The following is a 20,503-nucleotide window of genomic DNA, read 5'->3' as shown; positions in this document are numbered from 1 at the left end:
GAGGGCCGAGCCTGAGCCTGCAGCACTGCTGATTGTAAAGCTACCACCCATCAGGCACTGTGCTGGGCACTTTCCGTGGGTTATGTCTGTGCCTTACGACAACCATACAAAGGCTGCTCCATTTTATAGATGGAAAAATACTGTGGCTCAGAAAGGCTCCCAAGCTTTCCCAAGGGTACCCAGAATCGCAACCTAGCTGCCTCCCCTGCCCACGGGCTCTGCTGCATGGGGCTGGGGCATATGGAAAGTTGTCCCACAGTCCATGGAATTCTCTAGGCCGGAATACTGGAGTGGTAGCTGTTCCCTTCTCCAGAGGGTCTTCCCAACCCAGAGATTCAACTCCTGCACTGAAGGCGGAGATACCAGCTGAGCCATCAAAGAAGCCCAAGAATATTGGAGTGGGTAGCCTATCCCTTCTCCAGGGGATCTTCCCAACCTAGGAATCGAACTGTGGTCTCCTATCCCTTCTCCAGCAAATCTTCCCAAGCCAGGAATCAAACCCAGGTCTCCTGCACTGAAGGCATATTCTTTACCAGCTAAGCCACAAGGAAACAGTTGCGGAGGCCTGATGACTTCAGGAGAAATGTCCCAAGTTCTGAGTAGATGTCCCTTTAAGTTAAAACTGAAAACATTATTTTTTCTTACTTGCTGTAAAACCTTCTCTGTGAAGATCTCTTGGAGTCTGGAGATTTCAACCACTTTCCCTTCAATTTGCCTTCATTAAAAAAAAAAAAAAAAAACCAGATATACATTAACTGTTAGTACCTGGTGATCTTAACAGCAACGTCACACATTTCTAAAGAAGTCGTCTCTTCTAAGTGAAGGCATGGGAGGGAGGGAACACCATGGTGACTCACGGTGGCCTGCTCAGGACGCAGGCTCAGGAGGGCAGAGGCTCACGCTCCTTACTGGTTCCCCTTTAACACCCTTCAGCTTTCTGGGTGTACTGGACGGTTTGGAAGCCCACCCCTACCACTTTATAAGCTGACCCCCGGGAACCCTGACTCCCAAGTCAGTGTGGGGCCAGGAGCACGTGGCTGTACCGAGTAGTTACAAAAGGCAGAGTCTCCTTTAATGCTGAGCCCTGTCCTGGCAACACAGTCACACATGGTGAGGATTTAGAAGAAAACGCCAGAATATGCTGTCACCCAAAACTCTGTTACCACTCAGCAGGTTAAGAGGAAAGGGTATATTCACCATTCAAACCAACTCTGTGGAAGGGAAACCTCCTTTGATTCCGGCTGAAAATATCCCATCTGGGTTCAGCACCAGAGCATGTGGGCCTCTCCTGGTTGCCTGGGCAGCACGGGTGACCCTGGGGTGGTCTAGCGGGTGTGCGTCTAGAGGCCGAGTTCCCAGCCCAGACGGAAGCGATGTTCGGTGGGGAGATGACTCCCCCAGGCCAGGTGAGGGAAGCAGAGGAGAGGAGAGAAGAGTGAAGAGGGGCCGGGGCGGGAAGAGCACCGTCTTGAAGAAGGACTGGGAGGCCTGCCTATGAGGGCAGAGGCCGCGGAAGAGCTCAGGGCGGCAGTCAGGGGAAACCCTGTACTCAGTATCCAGGGCTGCGAGGCTGACCCGTCAGGACGCCTCCTTTTGGGAAGTGGCCACGATGCAACATGAGTTTCAGCACGTCTTTCCAGAACACGCCTGGCACTCCCAGGGCAGCAGGCCCGAGCGCTTTCACCGGAGGGCTGGGTGGCGGCCCTATTCGTGTGGGCCCATGGCCACGGGCCTTCTGCGTGGCTGATAGCCTGGTCAGGGAGCAGCCAGACCCCAGTGGAGCCCTCTGCAGGGCTTCCCTCTGCCAGCCGTCCCTGCTGCTGCTAAGTCGCTTCAGTCGTGTCTGACTCTGTGTGACCCCATTGACGGCAGCCCACCAGGCTCCCCCATCCCTGGGATTCTCCAGGCAAGAACACTGGAGTGGGTTGCCATTTCCTTCTCCAATGCATGAAAGTGAAAAGTGAAAGTGAAGTCGCTCAGACGTGTCCGACTCTTAGTGACCTCATGGACTGCAGCCCACCAGGCTCCTCCGTCCATGGGATTTTCCAGGCAAGAGTACTGGAGTGGGGTGCCATTGCCTTCTCCGGCCAGCCATCCCTATCTACACTTAATTAACCCCTTTCATCTTAGGGTAGCTAGATGCAGACAGTCCCCTCCTGGTAGCCGCCGTGACACGTGCCATCATGACCTCTCAGATGGGGCTGCAGCACCTGGGAGCCTGGTAGCGGCCCACAGAGGGTACCTCGCAGGCCCACAAGTTGAGGGGCAGTGAATTTGGGCAGCTTCCTTACAGGGGGCGGGGGCCTGGGGGCTGGAGTAGCTACATTTGGCCCAAGGGCCACATGTGGATGCCTGAGCACCAAACTAAATGAATAAAGTTTCTACTTTCTGGGAAAGTTGTAAACTAGGCCATTTGCTCACCCGGGAACCCCACACACATACCTCACTTCATCAAACAGGCTGTTCATTTCACCAATCAGGCGCTGATTTTCTTGTTCAAACTGTAAGGAAACACACACATTAAAGATAATGTCACACTGAACTCGAGTCTCAAAGCAACCCAGCCAAAGGCAAGTGTCTAGCACAGCGAGTCTGTGCAGAACTCTCTGATCCGCCCACTGAGAATCACGCTGGAGCCCCTTTCCAGCACGGAGTGAGTCAGCGTTGCTGGAAGACCTTGAGCATTCACGTGAGGATAGCCAGGCTGCAGGAAGAAAATGAAACCCTGCAGTACAGCGGGGCTGCCTGAGGCCAGACTTCTCATCTCACTCGTTTGAACCGCAAGCATACAAGCTGACTTTAATGACTGATGGCGAGCGTGGAGAAGTGTGGGTCATCCCTGTGATGCGTGTACCACGTTGTGTGTGCCACCCTTCTGTGTGACTGTGAGCTGCCTGAGGGTGGGAACCGTACTGGACCCACACACCTGTTCCAGCTGCAGTCACACCTGCAAATGTTCTCTGAGGCACCCCTGTGCCGGGCACTGTGCACGGAAGAGAAGGGAGCTCTTGGCCTGCAGAGGCTGGAAATACAGCTGAGGACCAGGCCACCCTGCCTTAGTACAGTAGCAGGGATGAGGACGATGAGGGGCAGGGGCTCGGCTCACCTGGGCGCGCTGTGCTCTGCCTCTGCCGGGGAGCAGCCGTGCTATCCTGGCTGGCCCCTCCCCACGCTGCTCTGCCAGGTTTCCTCGGCACCCTTGCTGGCTTCATGCCTTCCCTGCTGTCTAAGGTCTGCCCTCACATCTCTCTCCCTGGGTCTGCCCTCCCTCCCGTTTGGTCTAGGTGATCTGGTCCGTTCCACCCCTGTACCATGAGCATGGAGCTGCTCCACACACAGGCCTCCACTCCAGCCCAGACCCACCAGGTCAGAAGATGGAGGGGGGGGGGGGTGGCAAGGGGTTGGGGGAGTGCTAGGGAAGCCCCCCCGAAGGGCCACCCCAACCACAGCAGGCTGCCTTGCCGGCTGCTGACATGGCACTGAGATGGCCCTCCTAACTGTGCATCAAAAAGGCGATTTAAGAGACTATAACTTCACTCCTGAGTTTGAAAGAATTGGCTCCATTAATTGTCAGCAGTCTAGTATTTAAGAAAAAAAATATAATTACTTCAGCATGTGGGTGCTAATTTAACTAATTCTCTCAGGTACTTTACTCAGGTTTTGGATTTTTCCTTTTGGCAGGGGGCATTTTCTTTGAATTTTTCTAATGACAAAATATGGGCCTAACCTTTTAAATCTACAGTCCTTTCATGCTTTTGAACTATTCCTAAACAAAATTAACTGGTGGTTTAACACGAATGTTCCTTGGGAACAAAGCTTGCTTCTTTTCCCTCCCCAGCTGAAGGGCATGTGGCTTCCATTCAGGCCTTTGTGTTACTGTTCCTTCTGCAGGGCTCCCGGTTAGCTGTGTCAGGAGTGGATCACATTCTGGCTTTGACTTCCTGCCAGATGGGTTCTTAAAGTTACCTGAGAAATTCCCCGTCCCTGGAGGAAGTGAGAGAAACAAAGGCCTGAAGGGAGCAAGCAGTAAGGTGGGATGAGGGGAGAGGTGTGCCTATGGCCAGCTTTAAGGAGAGCAGGCTCCATTCACGGGCACGAGTTACAATGAAACTTCATTTACAAAAAAACAACACAACAGAACCTGCTTCCCACAGCCCAGTGCCCGGGAGCCTTTTATCGCGGATCTGGCCGGTCGATGAGGCAGTGGCCAGGCTGCTGCCCACAGTCCCCTGCACAGGCAGGGTGGTTTCCGAGGCTGTCTGGGGACCAAACCTGTACACCTCCTCTCTCATGTGCTGAGTGAGGCAGGGAGCCACCAACACCAGGAGAGGTGGGGGATATGCCAGGGGCTCCAGTGACCCATTTCCTGTGTCCTCAGGGGGACTCCCTCGCTGACCCTGGACCGGCCACTGGCCTTCTGTGTGGCGGTCAGTTTCTCTTTGTGAACAGACACGGTGGGCAATTCGTATCCTTTCTGCCTGATCCTGAGGGTGGGGAGGGAAGACTCCTGTATCTTCTAAGCTGTTTGCCCTTGGGCGGGTAACACCCTCTCAGTGCCTCTGTCTTCATCACTAAACTAGGGGTAACTGGAGTACTTAATAGAGTTGGTAACAACTTTACCTCTAGGAGTGTTAATTCTTGTTACGTCATCTCTCCAGGACTTAGATTCTGGATATGCAAAATGAGTCATTAAACGCTTTGGAGGCCCCGCCCTGGGCTTCCCTGGTGGCTCAGTCGGTAAAGAATCTGCCTGCAACGTGGGAGACAAGGGTTCAATCCCTGGGTTGGGAAGATTCCTTGGAGGAGGGCATGGCAACCCAGTCCAGTCTTCTTCCCTGGAGAATCCCCATGGACAGAGGAGCCTGGCGGGCTACGATCTACGATCCATGGGGTCGCACAGAGTTGGACACGACTGAGTGACTAAGCATGCAGCACAGCAGCCCGGTCTCAAGTTCGAGAGGACCACATGGCTCCGGGTCCCTCCAGTCTCTCAGGCGTGAGGAGTCCACGCACAGCACTCACAGCGGGGCTCCCGGGCACCACACAGGCACCGTGCAGCCGCAGCCCCACAATCAGCACCAAGGACAGGCAGACCTCCAAGCCCTGGGAAGACACACCTGCCGGCATCTTCCTCCATCTCTGTGTCCCTGAAAAGGGGGCTGAGAGGCCTAGATGACGGGGAGGGTGGGCAGGCCCAGCCCAGGGAGAAATGACAGCAGCCAGCCTGCCTTTCTGGGCCTTTCCACTCTATACTGTTTAGGTCTCACCCCAGAATACAGTGCTTTCCCTCAGTGCAGACCCCCAGCAACTCCCAACAACAGTGGCTGGTGTCGCGGTTACAAGTCCCTACCACATGGGGCGTCTAAACTAATAAATGCTCAAGTGCTCAGACACTGCTGGGCATAGCAGGTGATACGATTTAACTGCTTTATGCCATTTAGAAGTCGGTCAGACTTTCCAACAGGACCTCCCAAAAGGGTTTATAGTCTGGTTTAAAGGCTGCAGATCCACACTGTGCATGCGTTGTTACAGAAACCCTTTTCTAATCCAGAAAAAGAAAATCACTCCTCCCAAGGCCTCTGAGTGTCAAATGAGGAGAAATATCTGCCCTGCAAAGACCTAAGAAGAGTTCACTAGAGCAAGACGGTGGACCCATGGGGGGCTTGGCCCAGAGGGCAGCCTGCTCCCTCAGCTTGGAGCCCACTCCCCAGACCTGCTCGGGGCTCTTCCAGTTACGTTTTGTCTGTGCCAGACACCTTCACACCTGTGGCTCCGTGCCCCTCACCCTGACCTCCACCTGTGCCCCAGCAAACCTTCCCAGGGTCTAGACCCCAGCTTTCACCCGCGTGGTGCTCAGATTCTATCAACAATGCTCATGTTCCCAGTGTGTAAGCCGAGCGTGGCCACAGGCCACAGGCCCTGCAGCCACCCATTTGGGGCTTCCAGGCGCCTGCCTCACGGCACAGGGGCAAGGGGCACTTTTCAGGCAAACTGAAGAGCAGAAGTCACTCATGTCTTTAAAACTTACCCCAAAGAAATATATTACTAAGTGCAGTGGTTTCACTGAAGGTAAGTGAAATGAAGGTGAGCTCAAAAAGGAGGTATTTTTCTCTGTGCAACAACAGAAAACAATTTGGTTCCACTCAGCCTGACCACAAAACATCTGCTTATAGTAACCCAGGGGTATTAATATACCTGTACCACGAGTGATGAATGGAAATGTGTGAAGAATTACATAATGCTCCGCAGCCATTCTGGAACGAGTATCAACAGCTCATGTGGGTGAAATAATGGATTAAATTGCTATTATAGAGCTTAATTCATTATTTTACCCTGAGGAAAAATTCCAAAACAGTGACTATGAATTATGACCACAATTTGCTATAACACTTTCCAATTTAAAACCAATAGTGTGGCATTTCTTTTCCTTCATTTTTCAGGGTTGAGCCTTTTAAATAAGATTCGGGTCAGTCAGACTGTAAGGTATGGTACTTGGCTATGAGCCCCCATTAAGAAAGGAGTGAAGTGAACATCAAACAGCCTGTCATAACAGTGCTGAATGGAACAGCCTTCTGCCTCATCCTCTTGCAATAACGCAATAAAAATTAGGGAGGGAGGCCCCGCTGGCTCTGATCGCTAGGGTCACTGATCTCGTGACGCCGAGGTAGCTAGCATTATTGGGAATGGTCGCTGGCACGTTTTTGGACGATACTGCCATCAAGATAGCACAAGGCACACATGGTGCTCCAGCCGTCATTATGGAAAGACGAGCCTCACAATATGAACGTGTTTCTCATACGCATCAGTTACATCACCCTCTGAACATGCAGGGAATGCAGAACCTCATGGGCCCAGCAATAATCTCTCACTGTTGGCGAGGAAACATCCGCTGAAGCAGCTGCTCTGTGCCCTGCACTCCGCTGGGCGCTCATACATACATGACCCCATTCCTGACAACCCTGTCACCCTCCCAAGCTCAGGTGCAGTGAGGCTCAGCCTCTTGCCCCAAAATTACAGAGGCAGTAAGTGATACAGAGGATTCAACACTTGCTCTGTCTCACAGCTCACATTGCTGCCTCATCTCTCCCTGGGGCCGAGCATCTGCTGATCACAGATATCCTAGCTGCCAGCCCTCCTCTGGTCCAGCCCCCATGCAGCCAACAACTTCTGAGCCCACACCTGTGGACGTTAACAAGCCGCTGCTGCTCACCACTGCCCGGTGGGGGTGAGGGGAAGGCAACAACTGGCAAACAACTGCCTGCCATTTCTCTAGCTACTTCCTTTATGAAGTGGGGCAGCATATTTAAAAAAATAAACCCTGAAATAGAAGCTAAGTTCTGCCTAAACACATATGTATTCTTTCTTAATGAAGGGACAGTGCTGTACTTATATTTATCTCTAGCAAAGACAGGGTGGTCATGTTACATGATCTGGGGGAACACATGACATCATTTTCAGTTATAAACTTATTTTGTATAAACTGAAGAAGAACTATGAGGTTTCAGACAATTTGGCCATCATCTAGCTATAGGGGAGCATGATCCAACTGCCCTTTAGTCTGCTGGCTTCTCCGCCTTGACCTGCTCCAGCCCTGTGTCCCAGGTGGCGTGTGTCTCTCTCCACTGTGGATGTGCTTTCAAACACCTGCTCTCAGGGGTCTCCCATGGTCACATCTCCAGCTGGAGCCCCAGGCCCGGGATCCCAGCGCCCACCAGACACCTCCCAGGACCCAAACCTGCCCCCGACAGAGGGCATCACCCCCTGACTGCCGGCATCCTGCGTCCCCAGGCTAGAAACCTCCTGGCTCTCTCCTCCCTCTCTCTCTCACGCCCAGCTGCCCTCCTCGGATCACTCAAGTCTTGCCCACTTCCCGTTTCTCATCTCTGCCCTCACTGCCCGCCCTGGCCGTCATCCTCAACCTCTCCCAACTGGACTGGCTAGCGAGGACTGCTGCTTGGAGTCGTGTGCAGGCCTCTGGGTGGCATGCTTGCTGTACTGGGGAGCAACGAGCACGTACCCCAAACTGGAGGTGCATCTGGACCATGACAGAAGCAGGGGCCTGGCAGGCCGCTTTAAGGTATCTAAGTTACTTCCTGAGCTCAGAATTATTTTTGTCTATCAAGGACACAAGGAGCTCTGCCTCTTGTTCCAAAGAAAGTCCCACAGCCTCTGAGGGAGTGCCCCCAGAGCAAGTCCCAGAAAAGTTGAGGCTAATGGTATCACTGGAATCAGTGTCACACTTCTGAGATGATTTAAAGGGAAACTTCTCATCCAAGAGAACAAATGTTTGTCAAACAGCCCCAAGTACAAAGCATGTATGAGGCTCCAGTGAGCAGTAGCTACCACCCAATGTGGCCCTCTGATCCTGCCATGAGTACAGCACGCACACCACAGCCCTTCTTCTGCATGCACGCGCGTGTGCGTGTACATGCATGTGCACGCACACACACGCACGCACACACACACACACGAGGGCATGGCCCAGCTCCTCCTCCCCTGCCCCGGGCCCTGCTGTAAACGGACTAGACTGGGGCTCTGACCACGTCTATCACTTTTCTTCTGAAATTCAACCAGAGATAATAAGCTGCAGTTGGCAACTAGGGGATGGGTAACTAAAAGGTGAAATTAGCAGCTAAAGTGGTACTTGTCATTTGCAGTCATTACTTATGCTTTCTTTACATTATCATATACCAGCAATTCAAACAATTAAAAAGCACCACAGCAATGAATATAAAAGATTCATTTAGAAGACTATTTTACTGCTGCCAAAAAGACATCTAATATTAGTAATGTTATTCTAAGGCAATTTCTTCCTTAATTATGCTATTGCAAATTTAAAGCATATGAAAAGTATACTAAGAAACAGGAAATCAAGTGGAAAATTGTATCTAAACTATAATTTTTAAAACAGCATAAAAGTAAGGGTAAGAGCATTTAGGATGACCTTCTATTCAATGAAATATTCTTCCTAAAACTAGTTAAAAACACACAATTAGGAAGAGAATAGCATTACCATTTGTATTTCCTCTGGGGATAATTCATCTTCACCTTTGCCATCTCCCCAGCTTCCCAATTCAGGTTGTGCTTCAACTGGAACCTTTTCTGTTTAAAAAATAAATAAATAGATAGAAAGGAAAATAGTCACTTTAGAACAGGTTGGCTTAGGAGGCAAGCATATTAAAAAAACCTGAGATGAAGCAAAATTGTAGAGCTTTGTCCATCCATATTGGATTATCTCTCGGTTAATATTCAAGTACTGTGGCGTGATCCTTTACAATGTTTGGGCCTGTGCTGTGTGTGTGTATACGTGTGTCAAAAGGGGACCCACATACAGTTTCAGTATTGCCGTGATCTCAGCAATGGTCACAAACCATATGGATGTTTTTCAGGACCAGTTTTCAAGTGGACTTTACTTCAAAACACATACTCACACACTTACATCCTTCCCTCTGCTTTTTAAAGACTGTCAAATGTATGGGCAATTTCATTAAAATGTTTCCTGTATTTCATTAAAATACAGGAAATGACATACCATCCCTCATGCCCTTCCCTCCCAGAAGTAATCACTCATTGGTGCTGTGATGCGGCCTCGCAGGCTGTCTCTGGCATGTTCACATACCAATAGATAAGCAATTCCCTGCCTCCCCTGCCCTCACGCCAGCCCAGAAATAATTTACAGTTCTGCGAGTGTGGTATTAATAATTTGCTTTTCACAGGTATATCAATGGTAACATACTGTTCTAAAACTTGCTTTTTATAAATTCACAGTGCATCTTGGTGATTTTCCTATGTCACTCCACATAGATCTCCCTTGTTCTTTAACTTTTAAATATTTATTTATTTAGCTGCACCAGGTCTTAGCTGCAGCCTGTGGGATCTTTAGCTGCAGCATGCAAAGTCTTGGTTCTGACACCTGGGGGTCTAGTTCGCTGACCAGGGATGGAACCTGAACGCCCTGCACTGGGAACATGCAGTCTTAGCCACTGAACCACCAGGGAAGTTCCTACTTCATTTTGTTAAATTGCTGCATAATATCCCACTGTAAGGAATTCTCTGTGTAACTAACTCCACTGGTAAACCTCGTACTTCTGCTAGTACGTGTGCCAGTCCATGCTTTGGTGCACTCTGATGTATTCCAGGACAGGAACCTGGTAACAGACTGCTGACTGGTGGTGTAGGAACATTTTAACCTAGAGAATGTTTTCATCATGATCACACAGACATGGACCAGACCTCTGAGGCAGCAGACCAATAGCACAGCTCCCAGAAGGAGTTGTCTGCTGTCTCAGCAGTGCTTCTGGGCTTATGAGCAGGTTGCCAAGTACTTAAAAGGCAAATACTGCTTCTTTCCCTCCCCGATCTCAGTAAAATTCCCATGGCTGCTCTCAGTCCCATGAGACAGGCAGAAGTCCAGAGTTTTTGTCTGGAGACTGATAAAGGAAAAGAATATAATGATGGCGTCAGTTTACAGAAAGCAGATTAGGCAGATCTGTGTACAAAGTGCAGTTATTATTCTGGATATGTCATCACAAAAAAAGAAAATTAAATGTGCATTAATTTTTTTTAACACTATCCTTATAGAGAAGGGGGAAAAAAAAGAAGCAAATGAGAAAAATATGGGAAACCTACTGAAAATATGTCCATGACTTTGTGCATGTTTTTAGAAAATGGCTGGTTTTTTTCTTTTTTGCCAGAACTATCATCGTATTTATAAATGACACATGTACATCCCACTCCCGCCAGAGCCCAGGCTTCTCTGTCCATGGAATTCTCCAGGCAAGAACACTGGAGCAGACTGCCATTCCCTTCTCCAGCCTCTACCTTGTACTTGACCTCATTATGGTATCCATCTTGAGCTTTTACTTCTATGTGTTTTAAGGATAAGAACACCAAAATTAGAAACAGAAACATCACTCACATCAGAATCAGGTATAAACCATTCTGAGCTAGAATGGGAAGTCTGTTAACAGAATTCACGCTCTCCTTTGCAGCCACCTAGAGCCATCCTGACCTGTAGCAGTTAAGAATCAACTTGAAGCATGGCACCCCAAACACCAGTGCTTTGCCCAGATCTCCCGCCTGTCCTGATGCCGAGAAGACTCAAGTCCCGGTTCCGTGGTCCAGCACTCAAGGCCCCCTGCATTCTGGCCCCCCTGACCTCAAGGCCCACTCCTCCTCCCCTTTCTGTGAGTTTTACTGACCCAGAAGTGCTTTCCTCCACTGACTGCATTCCACACCTCCCCTGTGCTTTGTGGCCTCTGAGTATTTACTCATGCTGTTCCCTCGGCCTGGAACATTCTAAGCTTCCCCCTTTTCAGGTCCAGACTCATTTCTCAGGACCACCACCACCTCCTGAAGTCCACTTTGCCCATTTAAAAACTGGGTTGTCGTTTTCTTACTGACTTGTAAAAGTCCTTTCCATGTTCTAGATACAGATCCCTTATTAGGTCTGTGATTTTCAAATATTTTCTCCCATTCCAAGGGCTTTTTTCACTTTCTTTCCTTGTTAATTCTTTGTCAAATCTGAGATCAGGATGATTTAGCCCTGGTTTTTGTTGTTGTTGTTTTGTTTTTTAACAAGTTTTAGGGTTTTAGCTCTGTAAAGGCCTTTGGTCTATTCTGAGTTAGCTTTAATGAATGGTGTGACTCAAGTGTCAATCTTTGTTCTTCTGCATGTAGGTATCCAATTTTCCCAGCACCAATTGTTAAAGAGACTGTTTTTGCCCACTTGAAGGAAATCAACTGGCCAGAGCCACATGGCGTTATTTCTGGATTCTCAGTTCTGTCCCCATTCATCCATGCTCATCTCTGTGCAGGCATCCCTGTCCTGATTACTGTTGCCCTGTTGTCTGTTTTGAAATTGGGAAGTGTGAGACCTCCTATTTTGTTACTTTTCATGACAGTTTGGTTTTCTTGAGTTCCTTACTCTTCCTCATGATTTTAGAATCAACTTGTCAATTTTCACAAAGAAATCAGCTGGGATTCTAATAAGGAATGCACTGAAATTGCGGATCATTTTGGGGTGTACTACCATCTGAACAACATTAATTCTTCTGATTCATTAACTTGAGATGCTTTTCTGTTTGCATGTGAGTCGCTCAGTCATATTCGACTCTTTGCGACCCCATGGACTGCAATCCTCCAGGCTTCTCTGTCCAAGGGACACTCCAAGCAAGAACACTGGAGTAGGTTGCCATTTCCTTCTCCAGGGGATCTTCCCAACCCTGGGATTGAACCCGTGTCTCCTGCGTTGGAAGGCAGATTCGTTACCATCTGAGCCACCAGGGAAGCCCCTTTCTATCTGTTTTGGTTTAGTTCAGTCGCTCATTCTTGTCCAGACTCTTTGCGACCCCATGGATGCCAGGTTTCCCTGTCTATCACCCACTCGCAGAGTTTACTCAAACTAATTTCCACTGAGTCAGTGATCCTATCTAACGATCTGATCCTGTTGTCCCCTTCTCCTCCCACCTTCAATCTTTCCCAGCATCAGGGTCTTTTCCAATGAGTCAGTTCCTTGCATCAGGTGGCCGAAGTACTGGAGTTTCAGCTTCAGCATCAGTCCTTCCAATGAATATTCAGGACTGATTTCCTTTAGGATTGATTGGTTGGATCTCCCTGCAGTCCAAGGGACTCTCAAGAGTCTTTTCTAACACCACACAGTTCAAAAGCATCAATTCTTTAGCATCACTTTCTTACAGTCCAACTCTCACATCCATACATGACTACTGGAAAACCCATAGCTTTGACTAGACAGACCTTTGTTAGCAAAGTAATGTCTCTGCTTTTTAATATGCTGTCTAGGTTGGTCATAGCTTTTCTTCCAAGGAGCAAGCGTCTTTTAATTTCATGGCTGCAGTTACCATCTGCAGTGATTTTGGAGCCCAAGAAAATAAAGTCTCTCACTGTTTCTACTGTTTCCCCATCTATTTGCCATGAAGTGATAGGATTCAATGCTGCGATCTTATTTTCTGAATGTTGAGTTTTAAGCCAACTTTTTCACTCTCCTCTTTCACTATTATCAAGAGGCTTTTTAGTTCCTCTTCACTTTCTGCCATAAGGGTGGTGTCATCTGCATATCTGAGGTTATTGATATTTCTCCAGGCAATCTTGATTCCAGCTTGTGCTACATCCAGCCCAACATTTCTCATGATGACCTCTCCATATAAGTTAAATAAGCAGGGTGACAGTATACAGCCTTGAGGTACTCCTTTTCCTATTTGGAACCAGTCTGTTGTTCCATGTCCAGTTCTAACTGTTGCTTCCTGACCTGCATACAGATTTCTCAGGAGGCAGGTCAGGTGGTCTGGTATTTCCATCTCTTGAAGAATTTTCCACAGTTTGTTGTGATCCACACAGTCAAAGGCTTTGGCGTAGTCAATAAAGCAGAAGTAGATGTTTTGCTGGGACTCTCTTTCTTTTCTCTTTGATCCAACGGATGTTGGCCATTTGATCTCTGGTTCCTCTGCTTTTTCTAAATCCAGCTTGAACATCTGGAAGTTCACAGTTTACGTACTGATGAAGCCTGGCTTCAAGAATTTTGAGCATTACTTTGGTAGCGTGTGAGATGAGTGCAATTGTGTGGCAGTTTGAGCATTCTTTGGCATTGCCTTTCTTTGGGATTAGAATGAAATCTGACTTTTTCCAGTCCTGTGGCCACTGCTGAGGTTTCCAAATTTGCTGGCATATTAAGTGCAGCACTTTCACTACATCATCTTTTAGGATTTGAAATAGCTCAACTGGAATTTCATCACCTCCACTAGCTTTGTTTATAGTGATGCTTTCTAAGGCCCACTTGACTTTGCATTCCATGATGTCTGGCTCTAGGCTGGTGATCACACCATCGTGGTTAAATGGGTCATGAAGATCTTTTTTGTATAGTTCTTCTGTATATTCTTGCCACCTCTTCTTAATATCTTCTGCTTCTGTTAGGTGTATTTAGATCATGTTAAATTTCTTTCAACAATGATTTGTAGCTTTCAAAGTATAAGCCTTACACTTCTGTTTGGTTTATCCTTTTTGATATTATCACAAGGGAATTCCTGCTTTTTACATTTCATTTCTGGATTGTTCACTGAGTATATAGAAATGAAATTTTTGTTTAATGGTTTTGTATCCCACAACCTTGCTGAAACTCATTTACTACTTGTCTTTATTGGTGGAGCTCTTGAAATTTTCTGTATACAATACCAGGCTGTTTATTATTAATAGAAAAAACTTCCTTCCTAATTGCCTCTGCTATCTTGGTCAGCCTATTAATCCACTTTCAGTGTTCATCCGATAAAGAATCCTGCCAAACCTCAGTGTCAAGCAATGGATCGCTTCATAGCTGGCTCCACAAACCAATGCGCCAGACACTGCTTAGCCCTTTATACCAGGCTCCTGAAGTGCTCACAACAAACCACGGCTATGTGATACTGTATGTGGTGGCTCAGAGTTCAAGTAACTTGTCCACGTGCAGGACAGCGGCCAGACTGAAACCAAGGTTCACAGTCCTTCCATGACATCATGCTGCAACCAAATGCTTCCCCTTCTCTCACTCAGAAGGAAGGATGGCACATCTCCATGCACAGGAAATAGATAAAGGTGGGGTGCAGCAATGGTAAAGTTTTCTTTCAGGAAAAACATACAAAATGAAGCAGAGAAAGCTTGTTATACATGCAGCAACTGGTACATAAAGTGTGCACATTTTTAATGAGCACCAACTCAGATTTTATGACCCTTTGGGACTCTAAGGATCATAAAATCTGAATCTACAGAGAAGGCAATGGCAACCCACTCTAGGACTCTTGCCTGGAAAATCTCATGGACGGAGAAGCCTGGTAGGCTGCAGTCCATGGGGTCGCGAAGAGTCCAACACGTCTGAGAGACTTCACTTTCACTTTTCACTTTCACGCATTGGAGAAGGAAATAGCAACCCAGTGTTCTTGCCTGGAGAATCCCAGGGACGGGGGTGCCTGGTGGGCTGCCGTCTATGGGTTGCACAGAGTCGGACACGACTGAAGCAACTTAGCAGCAGTAGCAGGGACTCTATGTAACCAGGAAAGTGATGACTGTGAAATAAGCATCAGCTAACGACCATGGATGAAAGGGTGGCCGGGTGGAGCTGTGGGGACAGTGAGGCCACCGGAAGCAGGGGCCGGGATGCCTGGGGGGAGAGAGAGGCCTGACCAAGTGGTGGTGGAGGTGGAGAGGGGAGAGTCCTGAGACCCAGGGGTCTTCATTTAGCAAATGGGGGAACTGGTGCTTGGCAGTGCCACTAACTGCTGCAGCTGGGATGCTGACGACCTCCAGGGAGACACTCTTCACACCACTCAGCTCCTACGTGTGCTGGTCAAAAGCCAAATGGGAGCGCGCGCTCTGAATATTTTGTGGGGACGGCTTAGTCAGGAGATAACTGCATGATTATAAAGTATCCAAATAGTGACTTTAGGATAAAAGCATAAACTGTGAGGAATGACGCTCTTTCACTCTGACCATTTGTTTTCTACCACCCAGAGGCATTAAGTTCCTTTTGCTTCAGGAAATAGTTCCGCAGCAACTAAAAGCAGTCAGTATTCCAGACAGAGGCTTCATTCATTCTTTCAGTTGCTCATTCATTCATTCATTCTTTTCAACAAAGATTTAACGAGCACCTCCTATGTGCTAGGTATTGTTCTGGGTACCAGTGTTACAGCAGTGAGCAAAGCACATACAGAAATTTCTGCCCTCGTGGGACTCAGGTTTAGCTCGGAAGACAGACCATAAAGAGTATAAATGAGAAAAACGTAGAAGGGTAGAGACAAGTGCCGGGGAGAAACAGCAGGGAGGATCGCAAGTGGCAGGAGGCATAGCCCTTCATCCTCTTTCTACCAACCCTCATTCCTTGGGGCATCCCAGCCTGTCTCATGTGATCTACAGACCTGTCCCCTGGCCTCCAGCTGCACAGACCCACCTCCCTGTTCAACCTATGGGCCGGGCAGCCCCTACCCTGTCCCTCCTCAGCCTCTCACATCTCAGTGAACGGCAGCCACCTTCTTCCCGCTGCAAACAACCACGGCACCCTTCCTTGACCCGTCTCCTCCTCATGCCCCACATCCAGGAAGCAGATTCTGTGCTCGACTTTCAAAATATATCCAGAACTCTACCCCTTCTCCCCCAGGCCCTGGCTACCCATGCTTGGTGTGACCCACCATCATCTTGTTTCTGGGAGACTTTAGCAGCCTCTTGCTGCTGCTGCTGCTGCTGCTAAGTCGCTTCAGTCGTGTCTGACTCTGTGCGACCTCATAGACGGCAGCCCACCAGGCTCCCCCGTCCCTGGGATTTAAGTACTGGAGGTGCCATTGCCTTCTCCGTTAGCAGCCTCTTAACTATCCCTATTTTGCTTCCTGAGCCCCTGAACAATCTGTTTCAACAGAGCACCTGGAGGGACCCTGTCCAAACGTAGCCCTCTGTGCAATGGTCCTCTCAGAGCCTTTTGGAAGGCTCATCTTAAGAAAAAACAAGTTCATGAAATCCATCTGAGAGGGCTGCTGTAAGGATGGTGGTGACGTCTATGAAGGTTCAGGACAGCACCTAGGTAGCACCTGGGAGGTGTGCAGTAACCGAGTGCCACTGTGAGAGTACAGGAGGGAAGGCGAGGAGGGGAGGTGGGGAGACTCGCGGGCCTCAGCATCCTGGGATCCACGCACAGCAAGCACTCACCCTGCTGCCCAGTGCCGAGGTATGGAGCACACTAAGCACGCATCCCCTACACACGCTGCCACCCCGGCCAGACACAGGGGCTTAAGACGTCCCCAACAACGCTCTGTACACTTGCCTGTGTTACAGGCTGTACAGAGACACTGTGTTTACCCAGCATCCCATGTGTGTCAGGAGGTGCTCTAAGACAGGCTGGCCAGCAAACATGAAGACACGAAGCATATAAACCCAGACGTGCGTTACACTGGCTCAGTTGGCTGATGGAGCCTGCTGACATCACACACCCCACCCGAGGCAGGAGGGTCAGGTCCACATAAGGTCAGCGCTGACACGGGCGCAGGGGAGGCAGCGCCCTACCATTCCTGAGACTGACAAGCAGAGATCTCTGATGTTCCTCTGGGTTCTAAGGCTCCAGTCCCCACCCCACCGGTGCGTGGAGACTCAGGCCCTTTCTTTAGACCCTGCTGGTGCCCAGGTGTCCGTGGGGCCCCTCCCGTCCCACCCTTGAAGTGGTCATTAAGATCCAGCTGTGACCAGAAAAAGGCTGCTGCTGCCACGTTTCCTTGCCTTCATGCAAACGCAAGCACAAGAGGTTCGGGGCTGTGGTCCTTCTTGTTCTGCTTTGTGTTTTTGCCCATACGTCATAAGGAAGAGACGCAAGGCGTGATTTTGATTTTAATTCATACCTGGATATTCTTCAGGGATAGGTTTTTCTTCAGAGTCTTTTGATGGACTCTGTGAAACTTTCTCAGAAGACATGGATTCTCTTGTCTTTGCATTTGGTTCTGGTTCCAGCTTAGACCTAAAGATGAAAAATCAGCAGTTATATCATTTACTTACACAGCAGGATTCCGCCTGAAAACAGAGAGGAGTCACAGAGGAGCCCTGCATCCTTGCCTTGCGCCCTCAGCTGGAAAGCAGAACCACGGCCTTGGGCCCAGCAACCATCCTGACACAGTCCAACGGGGGTGCTTACTAAAGGGCAGTCGGCACACTCCCGTGACGGCCCGCACCCGGAGGAGTGCCGTCAGCAGGCGTCAAAGGAAAGGACGCAGGAACCCACCCTACCTCCTGACCCCACACTCGAGACGTGGCAGCAAGGGCCAGCCCACTGCTCCAAGTTCAACAAACCCAAGAGCTGGTCGTGCACCAATGCAGAAGTGGGGCTGAATAAATACACGCACATGTTACATAACACACGATACACAAGTATCATCTTAAAACTGAACTGTAGAAGCACGAGTCTTCACACACCCACAGGGAGCAAGGCCCTGTGTCAGGTCTCTCAGCCTCATCGCCAGCCCTGGCCCGGGGCTTGCTCCCACAGTGTATTCTCTTCCATCCCCAGGGCCAGGAGACATCCCGCCCACCTTGTCTCATGCTCCTGCCTGCAGAAGGCCTCCTCTGGCCACTCCGTGCCCCAGCGCCTGTCTGTCTTTTTCCCAGCAGTCACTGTGGGCTGGGGTGACCTTGCCCTTTCATTTGGTTACTGTCTCGTTCCACTGGAGTATATGCTCTGGGAGCAGGGCCCCCGACTGTGTTAAGTCGTGGCTGTTGTGTGGCCCTGGGTTCAAGATGAGTGTGTGGCGTTCAGGGTTTAATAAACATAGGGTGAATGAATGGATGCTTTATAATTCTCAGTGCATTGTTAATAAGAGAAAAAAAATTGGTTATGAGATAAGGGGCCTTGTATTGGAACTCATAAAACACTATGAAAATTGTAGGCAGATTGCTAAAAACGACCTATGATAACTTCCATGTTATGAGGCAGAAAGACTCAAAAAGAACAATGCAAATGCATATCAGGATGAAATTATTAATGCCAGTTAACATTTATTGAGGGCTTCTCAGGTACTGGGCACTCTTCTAAGTACCTTTATATGCATAAACTTAAGTTAATGCCATACATCCCTATGAAAGTGAAAGTGAAAGTGAAGTCGCTCAGTCGTGTCCGACTCTTTGCAACACGTGGACTGTAGCTCACCAAGCTCCTCCATCCATGGGATTCTCCAGGCAAGAATACTGGAGTGCATTGCCATTTCCTTCTTCAGGGGATCCTCCCAACCCAGGGATTGAACCTAGGTCTCCCACACTGCAGGCAGACGCTTTAACCTCTGCACCACCAGGGAAGCGGCAGTTACTAATATTAATGGTCTTTTCACAGAGGAGGAAAGTGAGGTGCGGGGAAGTCAGGAAACTTGCCCGGGCCAAACAGTGAGTACATGGTGGGGCTGGGATGTGGCCTCAGGGAACCCATCTTGGAGGCCACACTCTGAACAACTAACTGCCCTGTGAAGAGGAGGTTCTATCCACCAGGTTCTGTAAGAAGGGACTGCAGTGACCAAGAGAGGCTGAGAGAGTGGACTCAAAGCCGGATGGGTACTTGACTCTGCAACTTTCCAGAGCTGTATATATTAAAATACACACTGAATTTCCAAAAAGGATGTCTCTTCCAAATAACCTGACCACAGAGGCCATTTTCATTGTTTTTTTTTTTTTCCAAAAGACTAGTGTTCTAAGAAAGGCTGTTTATAGGAACTGCTCCTCTACAACAGTAACAAAAGAATTGTCGAGTAATTATATGATCAGTCACGCTAAGGGCTCCAGTTACTGAGGCTGAGTAACAGCTATCTAAAATGTATGCACCTTGAAACAGTAACAACCACTTAAGGTGGCTCAGTGGTAAAGAATCTGCCTGCAGTGAAGGAGACCTGGGTTCAGTCCCTGAGTCAGGAAGATCCCCTGAAGAAGGAAACGGCCACACACTCCAGTATTCTTACCAGGATAATCCCATGGACAGAGAAGCCTGGTGGGTCACAGTCCATGGGATTGCCAAGAGTCAGACATGACTGAGAGACTAACATTTTCACTTTCACCATCTAGTGGTGTTTCTGGGGCCAGGAATTTGGGAGCAGCTTGGCCGGGCGGTTCTGACTCATGAGGGCACTGCTATAGGGTAGAGGGCCCCACCACCTGAAGGCTTGCCTGGGGTTAGAGGAGTCCCTTCCAAGGAGGCTCATTCTCACGGCTGTGAGACAGTGCTGGCAGGAGCCTGGTCCCTTCCTCGTGGGCACGTCAGTGTGTCACAGGGCATGGTAGCTGGCTTCCCCCAGAGCAAGCAGTCTCAGAGACCACGGCAGAAGCTTCAGTGCTTCTTTATAACAGTCTCAGCCTCCGTTTACAACAAACTGTCATTTCTGTCACATCCCACTGTCCAGGCAGTTGTGACGGTCCACTCAGGTTCAAGGAGAGGGAACACAGACCACACATCTCCCTCTCAGTGAAGCAAGAACAAAATCACATTTTAAATAAGACCATGTGGGATGGGATGTTTGGGTTCAACCGTCTTAGAAAAATACATTTGACATTCTAAGTATCACAGATATGTACAAAGATGAACAGAATTTCACAGAAGACATACAAACGGTCAATAAAGCAGAGGAAAAGGTGTCCAACAACATGGAGTAACAAAACGATAGTCAGATACTGTGACATTGCCACTAGAATGGCTCAAAAAAGTTACCATCTCCAAACCCTGGTGAATACAGGGAGCAACACTAACTCTCACACATTGCTGGGAGGAGGGTAAAATAATAAGTCCACTTTGGAAAACCTAAAACAGCTTAAGAAACATCTCCACGTTGACAGAGCAGCTCCACTTTTAGGTATTTACACAAGAAAAGTGAAAAGATACATCCACACACAGATCTATCCAAGAATGTTCACGGCATCCTTATCTGTAACAGCCAGAACAGTAGAAACAACTCGAATGTCCACCAACAGGTGAACGGACAAACCAACTGTGTGGATAGAACAGAGAGACCAA

The 20,503-nt window shown here is 48.8% G+C and overlaps 1 protein-coding gene across 1 annotated transcript in view; it reads right to left on the bottom strand.

Annotated features, from left to right (window-relative positions):
• STX18 (syntaxin 18) overlaps positions 1-20,503 on the bottom strand; it is a 115,615-nt gene that overhangs the window by 2,858 nt on the left and 92,254 nt on the right. The window contains exons 6-9 of the mRNA XM_068975311.1: positions 17,364-17,479; positions 9,014-9,102; positions 2,443-2,501; positions 646-715 (exon numbers count right to left, since the gene is read on the bottom strand). Coding sequence (XP_068831412.1) covers positions 646-715; positions 2,443-2,501; positions 9,014-9,102; positions 17,364-17,479 — 334 coding nt within the window. The remainder of the gene's footprint in view (positions 1-645; positions 716-2,442; positions 2,502-9,013; positions 9,103-17,363; positions 17,480-20,503) is intronic.

This window comes from Capricornis sumatraensis, chromosome 7 (assembly GCF_032405125.1).
Source record: "Capricornis sumatraensis isolate serow.1 chromosome 7, serow.2, whole genome shotgun sequence".
NCBI lineage: Eukaryota > Metazoa > Chordata > Mammalia > Artiodactyla > Bovidae > Capricornis > Capricornis sumatraensis.
Note: the sequence above shows the minus strand (reverse complement) of the source record. Positions and strands in the feature narration are given on the sequence as shown.